This window comes from Carcharhinus amblyrhynchos, chromosome 22, assembly GCF_965287045.1.
Source record: "Carcharhinus amblyrhynchos chromosome 22, sCarAmb.v2.hapA, whole genome shotgun sequence".
NCBI classification, from domain to species: domain Eukaryota; kingdom Metazoa; phylum Chordata; class Chondrichthyes; order Carcharhiniformes; family Carcharhinidae; genus Carcharhinus; species Carcharhinus amblyrhynchos.
In genome coordinates this window covers 21,357,205-21,379,106 of record NC_137345.1, presented here as the reverse complement: position 1 = coordinate 21,379,106, position 21,902 = coordinate 21,357,205, and the positions used below count along the sequence as shown (strand labels likewise).

Here is a 21,902-nt window from a genome sequence, read left to right as displayed (position 1 = left end):
CTTCTAGGTGTCCGTCCATGATTACCTACTGGAGACAGTAGGCAGTTTTTCTTGAGATATTGAGAACTGACTATCATGGTTACTGTTCCAAGGTATAGGACAGAAAGGCCCCTTCCACGCACTCCTGCTTCAGCCCATTGTCTACTGTGAAACAAAACTAAAGCTTCAGAACCTAATTTACAATTTTAAAAGTTTCAGGGATATTTTCACTGCTAAAAGGAAATTATTGCCGTTTTCCGGAAGTAAATTGCAGCAAGGCTCAGAATCACATACCGCTTAACCAAAGAGGATTGTTGTGTTCCGTACGGATATACTGATTCTCCAGGTGATGGATCGGGGAGCGAAAGAGAGCTGTGTCTCTCCCAAGAAAGTCAGAGGATGTCCCAGCGTAAAGATACTCATCTAAAAATTTAAAAATTAAACAGATGAGTTTAGTGTTTCAGTATTTAGAGAAGAGTTTCTCTCACATCCTTTCTAACATGTTGTAATCTGAACCAGATGCCATTACCTAGTTGGAGGAGGGGAGGGGGGGCTAGAAACGAATGGCCTTTACCTGTGCTGTAAATTAATCTATGGCTGCAATTTTCCAACTCCCACACAGCAGGGTTAGCAAGTCATTGTTCATATTGGCGGGACTGGAAGATCCCACGGGCATAGAGGGGCTGGAAAATCTCAGCCTCTGAATGAAGTTTCAGGCTTAAATCTCAAGGGGGTGTCTTTCATATCGATTGCAACAAGCTTTGGGCTAATTTTTTCCCTCTCTATAGTTTTGCCAACATAATCTGCACCTGAACTGGATAGAGAATGAATTTTAACCATTGAATTTACAGATGACAAGGGCCCTCTTAGTCCATCATACCTGTGCAGGTGCCTGTTCTGCAAAGATAGCTACAGGATTAATGTTTATGCTCCAGTACATGTACTCGCAATGTGGACAGTGAAATAATGACAACAACGAAGATCTTGACAACAATAATGGCAATATTGGCTTTAAAAGGCAATTATAACTGAGAGTTAAGCATGCTGGGGTTTTCGGTCAACTTATAATTAAAAACAGATGTAAGTCATAAAGTTGCTGATGCTGTGGTCTGCTATGTGATCTATGACCTGACACTTCCAGTGTTGACCAAATATGGGAAGTTGTTTCCTTTGTGTTAGGCCTGATGGTACCGATTGCGGAGGAGGCAATGTGTCCGACATGACATTTGAAGTAAACATTATGGAGTTGTTTATGATTAACTCCATTGGCTTAGTCGAGCAATGTGATCGGTTTTCAGTTACACCATTGGTTGCGTGTCACAGAACTTTCTGGAAGGTTGGGACAATTTAAAGATAAAGACACATGTTCCAGCCCTTTGTTTCCAGTGATAACGCAGAGATCAACCATAACAAGACTGCCCTGAAGAACATTTTCAGAGAAGGACCAGAGGACAGATTCTACATCAGAAATGGACCTGCCAATTTTGTTCTAACCTGGGTTGTGTCTGTTTTCAATTAAAACATTCGAGTTAATGTTCAGTTAAGAGTTAAAGTTCAGTAAAAGAGTTGAAGTGTTGCAACTCTTGTGTGTTTGAGTTTGGTGCTGAAAGTGTTAAATAAAGGGACGATCGTTAAAAGAATTTGAGTCAACTCCTGTCTTTGGTTTGTCACATTAAAATGGAATGCTTGAGACAGAGTTTGAATTAATAGCCAAATAATAACATCTATACAGTAAATCTACTTTTCATGGAGATTTCTTCATGATCTTGAACCGAGGAGATTGGGTCATCTTTAGACACTTAGCTATTTTGTTAACTTTTACACTGACATCCATAAACAATTCTTTTACAGCCAATCCATATGCTTTTCATACAGCTTATAAAAATCTCAGGAAAAGATACCCATTCTGCACTTTTATGGAACCATATGGAAAATCATATAGTCTGGACTTATGTAACTTTATCTGCAATAATTTTACAATATTATCTTCTGTATATCAGTATTTAAAAGAAAGCACTCTTTTCTATGAATGCAATTTTTGGTATGATCTATTTAATTGCCTCAAAACAGAAGTATACTGTTAAAAAATCTAAGAGAGCCCACTGAGCTAATATGCAGTAAATGGTAGTTCAGATCTATGATGCATCTTGCGACAAGTTGGGCTGGAACCCTGTTGGATGAATGGGGTCTCACCCATTGAATACTGGTGAATAACCACTCTCAGTTCCTCGGGGGAGGCCTGTCAGAATCAAATCAACTGACCTTAAAGCACTTAAGTGACCATCATCAGACCTTCCCTGTGATCATGGTCCCTAGCAGAGGAAGTTTGCTGAGAGCTGTGGCCAGTTAGAAGCTGGTAGTTCACCAGTTCATCATGTCGCCAGTGCTAGTAGGCAGTCCACCGTTAACAAAATAGTATTCACTAAGGTTTATTATTCCATTGAACAAAAGGAAAGTACAAAGAAAACCCAAGTGCATTCTTTCTGTGATTTATTGTTTGTGCAACTGCAATGGACATTGTGTTCTATAAAACTGATATTGGGGATTTCTGTCAGGCATAAGGCCAGGGAAATCTGATATCTATGCAAATTGCAATTTCAGCAAATCATGAAACTTGTGAAATAATATACAGTGTTTGTTAATTCTCACCAACTCTGGAAACCCAAAACAATACCAAATACATGGTAGTAACACCATAATTGCTGAACGTTTCCCTTCGTTGTTACTGTGGAATATGTTTTTAATTATGCTTATAATATGACTAGATAGTGGAGAGGAAATGTTCACGGACACCTTTACAATGTCACTACATGTACAAAATGCCAATTCTTCCAATACATTATCCTGAGGAAATACTTCCATTTCTATTGTTTTATAGGCAATACAGTTATTTAGTTCTTTAATGCAAACAGGGGATTCAATAGCAGCATCAACTGTTTGCATCATCAATGCAAACCATTGAGTAAAAGTGTGAATCTGAAGAATTAATGAAATGTGATCAATTGTTGATGAATTTTGCAAAGTGCTTTGGCCAAAATACCAATTTACTGACTCTCTAATCTCTCCATTCACATTATCTATATGTGTAAAGACTTGATTACCTGTAAAGGTAATTTACTTGCGTCTCTGTGTCTCTATCTATACATGCCATGTTTGTGAACCATCTCCTCACTCACCTGATGAAGGAGCAGTACTCTGAAAGCTTGTGATTCCAAATAAACCTGTCGGACTTTAACCTGGTGTTGTGAGACTTCTTACTGTGCCCACCCCAGTCCAACGCCAGCATCACCACGTCATGACATAGGACTTAACACTGAACAATGTTATATTAAGATCATCAGCCAAAATATCTGATTAATAATAGATTGATAGATTAATAAAGTACAGGGGTCAAAAAATATACTCAAGGCTTTTCTGATGTTACCATGAAGTGTGGGGCCAGGAGAGATTGATTCATGGTCAAAGAAATCTGAGAAATTGATTGGGCGGCACAATGGTACAATGGTTAGCACTGCTGCCTCAAAGCGCCAGGGACCCAGGTTCAATTCAAGCCTCAGGTCATAGTCTGTGTGGAGTTTGCACGTTCTCCTCGTGTCTGCATGGGTTTCCTCTAAGTACTCCAGTTTCCTCCCACACTCCAAAGATGTGCAGGTTAGGTTGATTGGCCATGTTAAATTGACCCTTTGTGTCAGGAGGATTAGCAGGGTAAATATATGAGATGACAGGGATAGGGTCTGGTTGGGATTATTGTCAGTGCAGGTTCACTGGGCCAAGTGGCCTGCTTCCTCACTGTAGGTATTCTATGATGCTGTTGCATGAAGTCTTCTTTGACAGCTTATTCCTATGGCTCATAAAAAGATTTGCATGCAATTCACTCCTACTGGTTTGCTCACTTCTAAACCTGTGGGCTAAAATGTGAGTTATATCAATGTGAGCCGTGAGCTAACGCATTAAATGGGTGGCATGGTGACACAATGGTTAGCACTGCTACTCACAGCTCCAGGAACCTTGTTCAATTCCCATCTTGCATCACTGTGTCAAGTTTGGAGTTCTATGAGGATCTGTCTAGGGCAGTGGATAGAGGAGAGCCGGTGGATGTGGTCTTTCTGGATTTTCAGAAGGCGTTTGACAAGGTACCTCACAATAGGTTATTGCAGAAGGTCAGGGGACATGGAGTTGGGGGTAGGGTGTTAGCGTGGATAGAGGATTGGTTGTCAAATAGGAGGCAGAGAGTGGGGGTCAATGGGTGCTATTCGGATTGGCGGTTGGTGACTAGTGGGGTGCCCCAGGGGTCGGTGCTGGGGCCTCAGCTATTTACCATTTATATAGATGATCTGGAGGAGGGAACCGAGTGTAGGGTGTCGAAATTTGCTGATGACACCAAGATTGGGGGAAAGGCAAATTGTGCGGAGGGTGTGGAGAGTCTGCAGAAGGATCTAGATAGGCTGGGCGAATGGGCCAGGAAATGGCAAATGGAATTTAATGTTGGCAAGTGTGAGGTGGTCCACTTTGGTAGGAAGAATGGTAAGAAGGACTATTACTTACGTGGCGAAAAACTGCAGCAGGCGACGGTGCAGAGGGACCTCGGGGTCCTTGTGCATGAGTCGCAAAAACCCAGCTTGCAGGTGCAGCAGGTGGTCAGGAAGGCGAATGGGATGCTGGCCTTCATAGCGAGGGGGATTGAATATAATAGTAGGGAGGTCTTGCTGCAGCTGTATAGGGCATTGGTGAGGCCGCAGCTGGAGTACTGTGTGCAGTTTTGGGCGCCGCACCTGCGCAAGGATATTTTGGCCTTGGAGGGAGTGCAGAGGAGGTTTACTGGGCTGATACCGGAGTTGAGGGGGTTGAGCTATGAGGAGAGGCTGAATAAACTAGGCTTGTACTCGTTAGAGTTTAGAAGAATGAGGGGAGATCTCATTGAGACGTATAAGATGATGAATGGGATGGATAGGATGGAGGTGGAGAGACTCTTCCCGCTCAAAAAAGACAATAGGACTAGGGGGCACAGCCTCAAGATAAAGGGGAGGCGGTTTAGAACGGAGTTGAGGAGGAACTTCTTCACTCAAAGGGTGGTGAATCTCTGGAATTCTCTGCCCGTTGAAGTGGTGGAGGCTGCCTCGCTAAATATTTTTTAAGAAGCGGGTTGATGGGTTCTTGATAAGAGAGGGGATTAAGGGTTATGGGGAGAGGGCGGGAAAGTGGAACTGAGCCACGACAGATCAGCCATGATCTTATTGAATGGCGGGGCAGGCTCGAAGGGCTGGATGGCCTACTCCTGCTCCTATTTCTTATGTTCTTATGTTTGCATATTCTCCCAGTGTCTGCATGGGATTCTTTTGGGTGCTCCAATTTCCTCCCACAGTCGAAAGATGTGTGGGTGAGGTGGATTGGCCATGCTAAGTTGCTTCTTAGTGTCCCAAGATGTGTAAATTAGATGGATTAGCCATGGTAAATATATGGGATAAGGCGTGGGTGATAGCCTAGGTAAGATTCTCTGTCAGAGCTTTGGTGCAGACTTGCTGGGCCTCTTCAGCGCTATAGGGATCTATGATTTTAACTCTAAATACAACAAAGAGTTATATTTCTCCAGCACTTATTATATACTGAGTGTTTTTCAGTGCAGTGCTTTGAAAAGAAAGAACACACACTTATGTAGTGCTAACCATGTCTTCAAGATTTTCTACATCACTTCAAATCCAATGAAGTACTTTCAAAGAGTAATCACTGTGATAGTGTGGGCAAATATGACAACAAATTTGTACAAACGGCAATAGCCAGATAATATGCTTTAGTTGTTGAGGGGTAAATGCTGACCACCTATTGCTCTTCAAATATTGCTATAGAAGAGGTAGGAATTAGGATAGGCTTGGTCGCCCATCTTAGAACATGCCTGACTTTTAATTTTATTGTCTTCAGTCCAATCCTATTAGTTACCGTCTGCGTGATTAAGATGAATTCCTGAACTTCAAAATTCCGTTCATTGGTGCGAGATGCTTTGGACATTCTAAGGACATCCAAGGGGCATTATAAACATAAAAATGTTCATTCAATGTTTTTGTCTCAGTTGATTCAAAGGCATGGTCTGGGGCAAAAGAGTCAAATAAATAGAGCCAAATCTTTCAGGTGTTAAAATTAGGAATTGCTTCTACACACAAAGGGTCATGGAAGTTTGAAACTTTCTTCTGCAAGCGGCATTTGAGGATATAAATTGTTAACTTTCAATCTGAGTTTGATAGATTGTTGTTAACACCGGTATTAGGTTTGAATGATTCAGTCCAATCATGGCCTCAAATCCACTTTCCTGCCCATTCTCCATAACCCTTCAACCCAATACTAATTGAAAATCTATCTATCTGCTCCTTAAATTTGCTAGGTGTTCTGACATTCAGCACACTCTGAGGCAGTGAATTCCACAGACTCATGGCCATTTGAGAGAAGTGATTTTTTTCCACACCTTGGATTTTATTCTACCATCCTTTATCCAAAAACCATGACCTCTTGTTCTAGGCTGGTCCACAAGAGGGAACATCCTCTCCATGTCTACCCTGTCAATCTCCTTTAGCATCTTATACACCTCAATTAGATCTCCCCTCACTCTTCTAAACTCTAGAGTGTATAAGCATAACATGCACACTCTCTCCATAAGACAAATACCTCATCTCTGGAATCAATCTAATGAACATCATCATGGGGTCAAAACACCAGAATGCCCTAATAACTCGTTCGCCACTTACAGACTGCAGCAGTTTAAGCGTATGGCTCACTACTATCTTCTCAAAGGCCATGAGCAATGGACAATAAACTTTGGCCTTGAGAAAAACACCCATATCCCTCAGAATTATTTTTTTACAAGTGGACAGTGGGATTGCAGGAAAACTGTGAGGTTATTGAACATACATAATGTGAACAGAATTCTTTATACTGTAGAGGTTTTATGGGGATATTAAACCAATGTTCTCAGATTCACAGAAGAGCATCATTGTGGAAAACTTGCGCCTTGACCTTCTTTCTGCTGCTGATGGTGTAAACGTTGAAAAGTTAGCTTCGTTTATTATGGGAAAATTTAGTTTTACAGCCGCACTAACTTTTATTTCTTCCCATCATCATCAGCTGCCATTTGTCAAGTCTTGTGTTTTGTTGCCAAATTGACATTTTCTTGTGGCAGCAACAAAGTTGGAAAATCCCATTAAGCCAGTGAACAACGTTCCAACAATTGGAAGGAATGATCATATTCTGTTTGACTCGGATTTTATGTCAGGTCACAATTATAAGATGAATTATTACTTAATCTAATAATTGTAAACATCATACTCTCAAGTTTTACAATTTTATGGAACCATGATAATCAGATTTATGCAAGGCAATGAAAAGGGTACCAATTAAGGTCACATTTTGCAATCAACGTATTGAGTGTTAAATGTTCCCAGGCTCAAGCACAGTTATTCTCATTATATGGGTCACAGACACAAATTTTCCACTGGAGTTTGGGTAACTAGAAAATCCCTTCCGTGTGAGCTGGGTGTAAGGTCAATTCTCTAGAAATGATAGCGCATCCAAAAAAAAATATACAACTTGATTACACGCACAGTAGTTATTTGTTAAGGCTTTGAAAAAATGTGTCTTCAACTGCAGTTCAGTCGGTAAGTGCGGAACCATGTTTGGAACCAAGCCACACAGATAGAAAATTCATTGGTTCGATTCCCCCAACTGTGTTCAGTTAATTGACCTCAACAATAACGGTGCGCGATTAGCAACAGTATTACCGAGCTCTGAAAAAAAAGCCAAGGTTTTCACTTCTAATCAATGTCTAGCAACCAGTGAGAAGTGAGCCTGGGTGAGATTCGAGTGAGGGCAAACGGATTGTTTCTGTTAACAGGGGTTTGGTCGTTGGAGAGTACAGATTTAAAATAATTGATGAAGGAGCGAGGAGGGAGATCAGGGTGGGGGTGGGATGGGTGGGTTGAATTATCTGTAAAACTGGAGAAGCACAAGAACAATATGGTGTGAAAGCAGACACATCATGCCTTGCTGGGACTTCATAAGATTTATCCAAATTGCCCCACTCCAACAAATGCACTTCACATGAATAATTATTGAACAAAATTTGACACTTAACCACCTAAGAAGGTGGCAGGACAGGCAACGAATGCAATAGTCAAAGAGGTAGCTTTTCAACGAACATGTTAAATGAGGAGAGAGATGTGGACGGAGGGAGATGTTCAAGAAGGAAATTACAGAGCATAAGGCTGAGGCAGTTAAATATACAGTGGAATGAAGAATCATAGAATCCCACAGTGCAGAAGGAGGCCATTTGGCCCATCGAGTCTGTACTAACTACAATCCCACCCAACCCTTATCCCCATAACCCCATGCATTTACGCTAGTTAGTCCCCTAGACACTAAGGGGCAATTTAGCATGGCCAATCCACCACACATCTTTGGAATGTGGGAGGGGACTGGAGCACCTATAGGAAACCCAAGCAGACACTAAGAGAACATGCAAACTCCACACAGACAGTAACCCAAGCTGGGAATCAAACCCGGGTCCCTGGTGTTGTAAGGCCTCAGTACTAACCACTGTGCTGCCCATAAGGGAATGTGCAAGAAACCAGAATTGGAGGAGTGTATAAATTTTGGAGGCATATGGGACTGAAAGGAGGAAGAAAATGGAAAGGGATGAAGTTCGGGATACATTTAAGTTTCTGGAAGGTGCAAAGTGGGAGGTCAGCAAAAAAATGCTTTGGAGTATTTAGGTCTGGGGGTAACAAAGTCATGATAAGATTTTCAGTACTACATTGAATGACAGAGGGCTGGAGACACAAAATATTAAAGAGTTAGAAGCAATGCAATTATTTGGCTGTATGGCAAACCAAAATCTCTCACGCATGCCATGCAGAAGTTACCTTTTTAGAATTACTGCACATTCACAGCCAGGCAAAAATATTTGAAAGGGCCATGAACTTAAACAAATCATGCATTAAGTCTCGATCTTGATGTTGCTGAGGATATTAGGAGGTTAGCTCAGGGACAAGTGCCAGTTGTAAATCATCTAGTTATGAAACCTGTCCCCAGAGCTTTGCAGCAAGATTTTATTCTTCAAGATTATGTCCAACTCTCTTTTGAAAGTCACGATTGATTCTCTGCTACCACCCCTTCAGGCCTCGACCCTTCACACCATCAGGATCTTCTGGTTAGCCTCCACAAATGCCTGGTGGTGGGATGGGTGAGCCATGCAGAATCTCGTGGACTTAGGCTGGACTGGAAAATCCTGATGTGGCCAATGGCAGGCCACCTCCGCCACCAGAAAACACAATATAGTTGGTGGTGGTGGAGGGGTGCAGGGTGGATGTGCTGGTAAGGTGGAGTAGATATGGATTTCATAAATAACCTCAGTCAGAACAGGAATTGAACCCGTGCTGTAGGTATCACAAACCAGCTGTCCAACCAACTGAGCTAACTGACCTCCATAACAAGCAGCAAGCAGCTGTATGATTCTATGATAAGATGAGGCTTGGCTGAGATGTTTCCTCCAACTCCCATGAACAACTAACACAGCTCGCAGGGCCACTTGGCTTGAATGGTATCCATTAGAACTGAAGTAAATTCATTCATTGAATTTTTAAAAATCTGTTCCTGGGACATGGGAGTTGCTGGCTGCCCAGCAGTTGAGAGTCAACCACAATGCAATTGGTCCGGAGTCAGAGGTAGGAACCAGATGGGTTTTTAATGAAAAGCGACAATTGAATCAATCTATTTGTGTTTCTGGCAGCAATGATGAACTTCAAGTAGCTGTGACTAGTCAACAATGCTCAGGTCAGTAACACTGCAACATCCACAGCCAGAGGAAAGGCCAAAAGACAACAAAAGAAATTCTTCATTACTTAAAAAGTAAAAGATGGAGTTCAGTGGACATAAAGCTACTGACTCTCCAGAGTACGTAGCTAAACTTTCAAAGCAAAAACCTCACAAAATTCTCCTTTTATCCTTTCACTGGTGAATTTATAATGCTCCTCTCCACATGCAGAATGTTTCAATTATTCATTTATTCCTGTCAGGAATTTCCTTCCCATTATCGCCACATGTTTCTCTTAAGCCTATTTGGAAACAAAGAGATTTCTTCAATTCAGTTTGTAAATCTACAAAGCTCTGGTTAAGATGGAAATGACAGGTTCTGTACTCACAAGGAGATATCATGATTTGTGAAAATAGCAATCATGTGTTAAATGTGGTTGCATAACCTTGCTTTACCATTTAATAGAAACATTAAAAAGATGAATTCTTCCATTAAAAAAGGGGATGTAAATGCTACAACAATGTGTTGAGCATGCACACTGTCATTTTTAAAGATTTGGGGGAAATGAGCTATTATAATTTGCAAATTTTTCTAATTTGGTAACTTTCTCTACACAGCAATATAACGGGTTAAAGCTTCTGCTTTGGGCGCGATCAAGGGGATAAACTTTTACTCAGGGGTCAGGAACCTAACAGAGGATTTCAACCCAATCCAGCGTGTAATGAATATCCCCATTGCTGTTTTAAAATAAGAACATAAGAACATAAGAAATAGGAGCAGGAGTAGGCCATCTAGCCCTTCGAGCCTGCCCCACCATTCAATAAGATCATGGCTGATCTGTCGTGGCTCAGTTCCACATTCCCGCCTTCTCCCCATAACCCTTAATCCCCTCGCTTATCAAAAACCCATCAACCCGCGTCTTAAAAATATTTAGCGAGGCAGCCTCCACCACTTCAACGGGCAGAGAATTCCAGAGATTCATCACTCTTTGAGTGAAGAAGTTCCTCCTCAACTCCGTTCTAAACTGACCCCCCTTTATCTTCAGGCTGTGCCCCCTAGTCCTACTGTCCTTTCTGAGCCTCTCCACCTCTATCCTATCCATCCCATTCATCATCTTATATGTCTCAATGAGATCTCCCCTCACTCTTCTAAACTCTAACGAGTACAAGCCTAGTTTATTCAGCCTCTCCACATAGCTCAACCCCCTCAACTCCAGTATCAGCCCAGTAAACCTCCTCTGCTCTCCCTCCAAGGCCAAAATATCCTTGCATAAGTGCAGTGACCAAAACTGCACACAGTACTCCAGCTGCGGTCTCACCAATGCCCTATACAGCTGCAGCAAGACCTCCCTACTTTTATATTCAAGCCCCCTCGCTATGAAGGCCAACATCCCATTAGCCTTCCTGACCACCTGCTGCACCTGCAAGCTGGGTTTTTGCGACTCATGCACAAGGACCCTGAGGTCCCTCTGCACCGTCGCCTGCTGCAGTTTTTCGCCATGTAAGTGATAGTCCTTCCTACCATCATTCCTACCAAAGTGAACCACCTCGCACTTGCTAACATTAAATTCCAGCCAATTAAACACAAGACGCAGGCTGGCGATCAATCAGGGATGGCATATAGGTTCCCAAGACTGGCAAACCAATGCCAGTCTCTTAGTGTTCAGAAATTGGCAGCCTGACTGGGTGGCTGAGGTGGGACAGCCAATCAGAAAATGGAGACAACAAGAGCAAAGAGTTAGACTTAGAGAGAGTCCCACATCTGAAGACACATGAGGCAGTTGCTGGGTCAATATTCTGGAATTAATGGCACTATGGGTCAACACACAGCACGTGGATCTCAGCGTTGCAAGAAGGCAGCTCATCACCACCTTCTCAAGGTAACTAGGAATAGGCAATAAATGCTGGCCAGCCAGCAATGCTCATGTCCCACGAATGAATAAAAAAACTGCCAAAACACCTGCTTATGTTTGTTCTCCATAGTTTGTTTTCCTTGAGGCAGGTCGCTAGCCTGAAGTTTGAGGGGTGCCACTCTGCGTCGAGAACGGTTGACTAGGAGCTGGATTTTCTATCCACGCTTGCCCTAAGATTGGGAAAATCCCACTCGACGTCAACAGATCTTTGCATGGTCTGCTCCCTGTCTGCTACGTGTGAGGTGAGGTGGGAAAATTCCGCCCTAAGAGTTGTGATAACAGGATTTGTAGACTGAGAATCGAACAGTTTAGTCACAATATGGATACACTCCGTGTAGTCATCAAATTCCTGGTTCAGAGGCAAAGGCTTCACTTGTGATCAAAAGCCTGGAAACAAGCCCAATTATCAGAAACTGCCAATGGTGATTAATTCAGGTGGCCAGTTTTGTCAGTAGGGCCTGCTTCTAGCAGGAGTCAGGACGGGTGTTCCATCTCACTCCTCATTTGCACCATGCAGATGGTCAAATGTCTTCGGGGAGTCAGAAGGTGAGTAACTCACTGCAAAACCTCTAGCATCGGACCCCCTCTTGCAGACGCAGTATTTATGTGGTTCATTGTGGTCCTTTCCCTTTAAGGGCAATACAATGTGTTACTTTCAGAGTAAGGGTCGCTTGACCTTTGTGCCCTTAAAGGGACAATCACCACACTGATTTAACTGAAATTGCGGATAATGGCAGCTGCCTCGGAAGTTGATGATGGGCAGGGAATTCAGCAGTGGTGATGCAGGTGAATGTCAAGGAGAGGTAGTTAGATTCTCTCTTATTGGATTATGGTCATTGCCTGGCACTTGTGTGTCACAAATATTGGCCGTTTTATTATCTGAAGACTTGCAAATGAAATTGGTTACGTTGCTGTAAAGGGGGTTATGCCAAAATAGCACATACCATGAAAACTCCAGGCCAATGTAACAGTAGCTCCAGTTTCAACATAACTGCAAGTATCAAAGGCATGTTGTGAGAATGCAGGAAAACTGGGATCTTATAAAAACGTCTATTTAGGAAATTGGCAGTGATCTGGTTTTAAAACTGTTATTTTCCCCCATTGACAATTATGTAAAAATTCTTTCCGGATGTTCTGATATAATTACATATCTTCAGAGAGTCGACTATTGACTGAGTTTTACAGGGAGACGCAGCTCACGTGCTAGGCAAAAAGATAAAAACAGCGTGGTCAGTCAGTTGATAATCATATACGATTAACTGGAGCCATATGTAGCTTTACCCTTGTGGCAGCTCCATGTTGAATTCCTTAGGCCTGATGCTCCACAATGGAACTTCTTTGTAAATGTAGCGTTTAGTCTACGATATACTTCACAGCAAATGGCTGTGCTGACCCGCAAATTAAAAATTTGGTTAAAAGTACAAACAGATGGTCTGAAGACACATCGATGAAAATAACTTGAGTTGTCCACTGTCATTGTGTGACAGATCATTTTCATCCTGCACCTTTTGAGTTCTACACAAATATGCATTTTTTCCAGAAGTTAGTTTTTGCGTAAAATCTATTTCATAAGCAATATTTAACCTGCATGATTTTGACAATGTAAACATGATAGTTGTAATCTTTACAGCCTGATCGTTGCACATTTGGCCCATATTAAACACAGGAATTCATTCATTCAACGTTATTATTTCAAATCCTCATCCATGTACAATTGTCTTACCTATGAGAGCTGATGTGAAAGGCTGAATGGGATCATAAGGGCATTTCAATATTCCAGATTCCAGAGTTTCAAGGTCAAGCTTTAATGAAAGCTCCTGTTAGTAAAGTTACAAGAAATTAAGAGATCAGATGCAACCAAAAATAAATCATTCATGTCTCAAAATCTTGCAGTCTACTAAATAAGGTGCAGAATTTAAAAGAGCACATGGAGATTTTCAAGGATTTTTACTGCTTCAGAATAAACCACATTAAAACATTTTCATGACATTTTGTGGATAGATAGGAAGATAACTATGGGAGACAGGTTGTTAACTATATGTTATTACCCACCGTCAGAGCCAATAGCATTACTAGGGTTTAACAGCCTATCATTTAATACATCTTCATTACTTCTCAGGTTTCTACCTTCTGCATCCCATCCCCAGAATCCCTAGATAACCAAATGAGTGGGAGGAACGGCAACGCTGAAACTATTAAATGCAGCACATCTAAGATCTAGCCTGTCGAACGATTCCCATTTTTTCCACTGGCACAACATACAAATTTCAAGATAGTCAAATGTTTCAAAATCACAGCATAAATCATAGATTACATTACTGAATCATTTTAATATTCCTGTGCAATGGGTTGCATGCTTAGCTTCCCATTCCATTTTGTGTGCAAAAGATAAACGTTACCGTTTATCACTCAGGTTCCATTGATTGGCAACAGCAATGTGTCACTGAAGAGTTGGCAGCTTGCGAACCATAATGTGTCAAAAAATGGAAACGAGTAAAGCGACAGCCTGCTCAGAGCTATGCAGAAGACACTTTGATACTGTTGATGTGCTGTCAGCTGTAGCATATGTTACTCCTGCTGCTGTCTACACTACAGGAGCAAGCAAGAAACCTCTATGGCCTTGGCGTCATCTGAGTAGTGACTCAGTGGCACAGTGGTTAGCACAGCTGCAGCACAGTGGCTTGTGTCACAGTCTGTGAGGAGTTTGCACATTCTTCCCATGTCTGCATGTGTTCCCTCCAGGAGCTCCAGTTTCCTCTCACTGTCTGAAATACGTGCTGATTCGATGCATTGCTCATGCTAAATTCTCCCTCAGTGTCTCCGAGCAGATGCTAGAATGTGGCCACTAGGGGATTTTTCACAGTAACTTCATTGCAGTGTTAATGTAAGCGTACTTGTGACTAACAAATAAACTTTACTTGACTTTTTTTAAAAAAAGCTGTTGTGTAGGAATACAGGAACAGGACAAGGCCATTTAGGCCCATGGCCCTATTCCAACATTCAATTAGACCATGGCTGAACTTACCTCAACTTCATAAACCGTTCTTCATTCCGTATGCTTTTGTACTCTTACCTATGAAAAATTTCATCTCACGCAATCTTGAAAATTTCGATTGACTTATCCGCAAAAGCTTGTTCAGAGTCTTCCAGATTTCTACGAGATTTTATGTGAAATCAAAATTCCTGACTTCACTTACGGATGGCCTAGCTCCAATTTTAAGATTAGGCCCTCCTGTTCTGGACTCCCCCACCAGGGGAAATAGTTCCTTTGGATAGAATCTTCCAGCGCGGGGCATAAGTTCGGCAGTGGGAGCATAGTTGAGTGACAGTCCTCCTCAGGAACTGGAAACCATGCAGGGATTATGCAGAGGCCAGCCAATTAACTATGCATGTGTCAGTAGTGCAGTGAAATATGCGATGAGGGTGGACATGAAATTTTACCATTACCTCAGGGGGTAGCAGGTCTAGACATCATATCTAAAGGGTACCTGGACAGGCATTCATTCCCTACAAGCCAGGAACATCAGTCTGGCTGTTGGTCTGGGCACCTTTTCACCCCTTGTGGGAAACCTATTGAGACTGAATCTGTGTGGTTAGAGAGACTGGAATGTTACAGCCATCCAATGAGGATGCCTCCAGCCTTGTGTTAACTTGTGTTCATACATGATTGAAGCAGGAAGCGTATGTGGGCAAATGGATTGCGTTTAACTATGAACTAATTCTTTATGTCCTCTACTACAGATTCCAGAACAAAAACCGAGAGAAAGAGGCAGAGAGATCCTACTCCAACTTGACTACCATCTCCACCCAGGCATCACCTCTGAGGATGAGTTTTCAGAATCCTCACAGGATACACCATCACAGCGTTCACCTGTACCGCCCACATCAGGGGTACGTGTGCCGTATTATGCTCAGAGTCATGATCTGATGGGCATGAGCCCACAGCTTGTGAAGGAAGTGATAGCTGAAGTCCCGGGCACTTGGACACACTTGGACTGCTGAAGACCAGGCCACAAAAGGTTCCACTATTGTGTCCACACCAATGAATCACTTAATCACCCTAAAAACCTTGATTAGATCATCCCCTCTCTAAATTCTAGAGAATAGAAGTTAACTATGAACAACCATTGATCATTATTTAACTCTGTAAGTCTTGCCATCGTTTTGGTAAATGTGTGCTACACCACCATATCTTTACTGAGCTTTGTTATGAAAACTGACCACAATACTTCAGATGGAATCTGAACAAGACACGGTGCAACTAAAACATAACTTTCTCCTTTGAATCCCAACCTCTCCAAGATAAAGGACAACATTCCATTATGCTTTTGAATTACTTTTGCTGCCTATGCAATTTAGTGATTCGTATACAATTACAAGCCAAATTCTTTTGCTTCTCTGCAACCCTTACTTTGTTATCAGTTAGAAAATATTCGGATTTGTCTTTCCTTCATTCACAATCAATGACCTCACATATCTTCAGGTGGAACTCCATTTACCATAGTTTTGTCCACTGACTTAGTCTGTTTAGGTTCCTTTGTCACATACGCTTCTGACCCACACAATTTAGTGCTTCCTAACGTAATGTCATCTGCCAAATTTGATATACAGCTTACCATTTCTTCAACAAAGCCATTAAATACATGGGCAAAACTGAGACTTCAATATTGGGGAACAAGTTTTTTTTTAAATTCATATGCAGAATGTGGGTGTCACCGATGGAACAAAATTATTTATTGCCCATTCCAAACTGCCCATTATTTCAGAGGGCATTTAAGAGTCAATCACATTGCTGTGGTGCCATATCTCGGCTAGACCAAGTAAGGAAAGCAGATTGCCTTCCCCATGGGATATTAGTGAACGAGATGGGTTTTTATGACAGTTGATAAAGGTTTCATGGTCATCATTCAACTGCAGATTTTTTTATATTGAATGCAAATGTCACCATCTGCCATGGTGGGATTTGAACCCAGTTCTTGCCCTGGGTCTCTGGGTCACTACTCCAGTGACAATATCACGACACCACTGCCTCCCTGAAATGTCCTCAAATTGACCAATTGGCATCAGTTACAGAATGAACCCTTTTTCCTACTCTCAGTTTCTTAATTGCCAAAATAAACCCATGTTTCAACATTACCTCCAAATACACGTGATTTTATTTTTGACAGTATCCTCTTGTGCCCAACCTAAACAAATGCCTCATTGAAATCCACAGAGGAAACAGGCAAAATATAACATGCCCTGTCACCCATGGCAGGGATCTCTTACCTATTTAATGTTCTCAAGAGTGTAAATTGACTGAGACAAGACTTCTACCATTCACTCAGTCCCAGCACTGGGGTCAAAGTCATGGTCAAGAAAGGTGGATTGAGCAGGATACTCTGTCAGCCTTCCCTCCCATCCCTAACCTTCTCGTACAAGTCTCAAAAACAGCTACTCAAGATCCTTAATAGGACCGAGAATGGGTTGGCCCCCCTGGACTTGTCCATCTCCATAGAATCGGAGAAAGGTAGGAGGGATATGGGAAGACCACCGAGGCAATTTAACAGGTTCCCACGCCTGCAAAACCACTAATGGGGCCTATTAAATTCTGCCTAACATTCATGCACAGTCAGTCCATCAAATAGATTAATTTACTCTTCATAATCCGTGCTGACTCTGTGATAAGCTGATATTCATTAACAGACTCAGTTAATTTGGGCAGGATTTTCCAGGCTCACCCACCCCAAGACCAGAAATTCCCTCCCAAGATCAATGAACCTTTTCACGGTTTGTTAAATTGTCTATCTCACTCACAATGTTCCCTGCGACAAGCTGGATTGGAAAATTTACCCCTTTGTTTCTGAAGATATAATCCCAGCAATTAACATTAACCTGACAGGTCCACTTTCTCTCTCTCTTGCCCTGTTTAAAAAAGTGGAGTGGCAATTGCAATTTTTCAAATCAAAGGCACAATTCCTGAACCTGGAGCCTATTGCAAAATTATCTCTAATAGATTTGTGCATCTTAAGTCCCATTATTTTCTCTATTGCTTTTTTGAGTTTGTATAACATGTAGGCTGAACTGCTGAAAAGGGACTGACGGCTCAATTATAACAAACAAGAAGGAAGGCTAAAATTTGGAGATTTCAGATCTGCATTTCAGCTCCAATCACTTCCACATGCAGTGCAGAGGCACAGTGGTTAGGATTGCTGCCTCACAGCGTCAGGGACCCGCGTTCAATTACCGGCTTGAGTCATTGTCTGAACAGAGTCTACACGTTCACCTAGCATCTGCATTGGTTTCCTCTGGGTGTTCCAGTTTCCTCCCACAGTCCGAAAAAGTTGCTGGTTAGATGCACTGGCCATGCTAAATTCTCTCTCAGTGGTGGAGGCTGCCTCGCTAAATATTTTTAAGACGCGGGTTGATGGGTTTTTGATAGGAGAGGGGATTAAGGGTTATGGGGAGAGGGCGGGAAAGTGGAACTGAGCAGCGACAGATCAGCCATGATCTTATTGAATGGCGGGGCAGGCTCGAGGGGCTGGATGGCCTACTCCTGCTCCTATTTCTTATGTTCTTATGTTCTTATGTACCCGAACAGGCACCGGAGAGTGGCGACTAGGGGATTTTCACAGTAATTTCATTGTGGTGTTAATGTAAGCCTACTTGTGACACTAAAAAAACTTAAATATTCATGCAAAATTTGCCCAAGGAGATGTACAATTTCTTTTAACACTGCAATTTATTTTTGGACTATCTTTCTCTTTTCCTCCATTAGTGACATTATCTTCCCATCAGAATGAATCTGCCTTTTTCATTAGTCTCTTAAATAATCAGTTTCGTCAATCCTCCTCAGGATTTCACTTTTCCATCTTTGTGTCAGACTTACTTGTATCTCACTTGATACTAAGCCCTTTAGTCATTGTGACAGGAATGGCATATCAGATTAATTATCCCACTTGTCCAGTACTTCTGCAAATTACAGAGAGAGTTTGACAGCTGTATACAACATATCATCTCAAAAATTATTTCTTCTCTCTCAACCCCCCAGTACTTTAGTCCCGCCAGTTCCTGGCCTCCCTAGCTGACCAACCCCCCTCACTGGATATCACCCCCACCCACTCTTGCCTGATCGCCACTGCCCTCCCTGCCCCCACCCCCAGCTCAGCCAATTACTGGTTGCAGAGTGCGCAGCTCCTCCCACTTCAGCCAATCCTCAGTTGCAGCATATGCAGCTTCCTGCTGCCTGCCTCTCCTCGGGCCCTGTCCATCAGGCCCTACTCCTTTGGCACTGCCTGGTGCCCGGTGAGCAGCGCAAGGGTCTCAGGCTGGCACTAATCAAGGGGCACTGTCTGCCTTGCCCTTGATCACCTGAACGGGCCCCAGGGGCCTCCAAGCCTACCTGTGAGGCCATCGTGTCAAGTCCCTGTTGGTGGGGACCATGACTGATCCTCGCTGGTGACAGCCTTAACTGGCGTGGTCATTAAGGCAAGTGAGCCCGGACAATCGCGTCCCGGCTCACTAATAAGATTTAAATCAGTATTTAAATTGATATAAATATTATAATCAACCTCGTGCCCTTCCCGGGCATGAGACTGGTCACGCCGGAAATCCGGGGCTGATAAGATTGCCAGAGGAGAGAAATCGGATGCAAACCCGATTTCTCACCTCTCTTGTCATCTTACCAACCCGCCCTGCCCATTGACCGGCACAATGAGCCAGTAAGATCGCCCCATTAATTTTTAAAAATTAATTTGCACTTTTATTTATGAAAAGTATGGGGTGGATTTGGCACATTATGAACACCAGCAGCAAGCACAGGCGAAAGCTTAAAATCTTTCAGTCCTGTACATACCTTTTACAGTTTTATATATTTGAGATAGATAAGAACATAAGAAATAGAAGCAGGAGTAGGCCATCTAGCCCCTCGAGCCTGCCCTGCCATTCAATAAGATCATGACTGATCTGTCGTGTTTCAGTTCCACATTCCCGCCCTCTCCCCATAACCCTTAATCCCCTTGCCTATCAAAAACCTATCAACCCGCGTCTTAAAAATATTTAGCAAGGCAGCCTCCACCACTTCAACGGGCAGAGAATTCCAGAGATTCACCACCCTTTGAGTGAAGAAGTTCCTCCTCAACTCCGTTCTAAACTGGCCCCCCTTTATCTTGAGGCTGTGCCCTCTGGTCCTAGATATATTGCAAAACATTAGCATTCCTTTCAAGAATCCAGAAAGAGCAATCATAAACAGTCATACAGTTAACGTGGTCTTTATAGGTGCCACTATCAGAGTCAGTACCACTATCACAGTAACAGTGCGAGAAGTAAAAGGTAAAATATTTACTTCACACTGAGAGAGAGAAAATGCAAAGTGTGTCACTGAAATGTGAAATGTTTTTCAGCTGATGAAGGGGAAAAGTCATACTGGAGGAACAATTTATAAAATGAATTATTTCCCCTTCACTATCCTGTGTTTAGGGCTTTATGATTTATTACAGATTTAAAGTCATATTTTCCTCTCTGAACCAGCTCCAAAGCTGCCAAAAATATTATATTTAAAGAAGAGTGAGGAGCAAGCCAAGATGAGAAAAGTGTGTACGCGCCCCACACGGGAACATCAAGTTATGTCAATGTGAAGTTATCTTTAGTACTTCAAAGCATTACTGGCCTAACCTTGCTGTTAGAAGTTGTGAACATCCAAACACTCACGGTAATGGTTTGAATTGTTTCCTGATCAGCATGGAGAAAGCCTCATGTAACATCTTATAGAGAATCCGCTCCTCCTGGACATGCTTTGTGAGATTTTTTTTTATTCCTTGCACAGAATGAATCCCCAGCAACCATTAGTAACCAGTTCAAAAAGGAAATGCAACCAACATGACTAAAGAATGTTGGAACTCATAGCAGTGGACCCATAGGGGGGAGTGTATTAAATATTGCAAGTATTTCCTTCCATACTGACATTCTCGTTGAAAGGCTGCGTGCTTTTCTTACTACTGGGTCATAAACATTGCATTTACGCCTTCACAATATGATTTTTGTAATTAATTGTGTCTGAAGCAGTTACTTGAAACGATGAGTAATGCAGAGGCCGTGACACAACAAATAAATGGGTGCAATAGATTTTTTTATTCATTTACCCAGATGGGGGTGTCACTGACGAGGTCAGCATTTATTGCCCATCCATGATTGCCCTTGTGAAGTGGTGAGCTGCTTTCTTGAACCGCTGCAGCCCACAAAGTTGTCAGAGTGGGAGTTCCAGGATTTTGACCCAGCAACTACTAAGAGCGGCGATATATTTCCATGTCAGGATGGTGAGTGGCTTGGAGGGGATCTTCCAGATGGTGGTGTTCCCATGTGTCTTCTGCCCTTGTCCTTCTAGATGGTAGTGGCCATGGGTTTGGAAGATGCTGGCTAACAAGCCTTGGTGAGTTATAGCATTGCATCTTGCAGAAGATATGCACTGCTGCCACTATTCGCCGGTGGTGGAGGGAGTGAACGTTTGTGGAAGGGGTGCCACTCAAGCAGGATATTTTATCCTGGATGGTGTCGAGCTTCATGAGTTTCATTAGATCGGCACTCATCCAGGCAAGTGGCGAGCATCCGATCATACTCCTGACTTGTGTCTTGTAGTTGGTGAACAGGCTTTGGGGAGTTGGGAAATGAGTTACGCGCTGCAGGATTCCTAGCCTCTAACTTTTGTAGCTACAGTATTTATAATGCTAGTCTAGTTCAGCTTATATTCAATGGTGAACACCAGGATGTTGATAGCACAATGGTAGCGCCTCAAGAATATGTCCTCATGAATGAGTCATGCTGGTGAAGAATGGAACTTGTTGGATAACTGAGTGTTGCCAAAAGTGAAGCAATGTTTTCCAAAAATCCACGCTAGTGGCACAGCAGCTTATTAGGAAATCAGTGGTGAACTGCCCATGATTTCCATCCAATGATTTCAGATGGACAGAAAATCATTGGCATTGCTTCCACATTTTTCCAACGCACCATCCCCTGCCTTCAAAACTTCACTGTTGGCTTGTGCTCTCAAAGGGCTTTCCCCAATTGATACGGCTGTGTGCCAGGCATTGCAATAAAGACAAGTATTACACACGTAACAAAATAAACCTATGTGAACAAACTCTTCAGCCCTTCCGGCGTATTATTGTTGTAACTCCAACAGGAATGCAACGGGAAAGCTGCAATCCAGATAAACGGTACAGAATGATAGGGGTTCACGCTTTG

The 21,902-nt window shown here is 42.5% G+C and overlaps 1 protein-coding gene across 1 annotated transcript in view; it reads right to left on the bottom strand.

Moving 5' to 3' along the window:
- Window positions 1-21,902, bottom strand: part of LOC145356995 (semaphorin-3D-like) — a 103,398-nt gene that overhangs the window by 46,521 nt on the left and 34,975 nt on the right. Inside the window, exons 5-6 of the mRNA XM_080210026.1 lie at window positions 13,408-13,501; window positions 274-402 (exon numbers count right to left, since the gene is read on the bottom strand). Of these exons, the coding sequence (XP_080066152.1) occupies window positions 274-402; window positions 13,408-13,501 (223 nt within the window). The remainder of the gene's footprint in view (window positions 1-273; window positions 403-13,407; window positions 13,502-21,902) is intronic.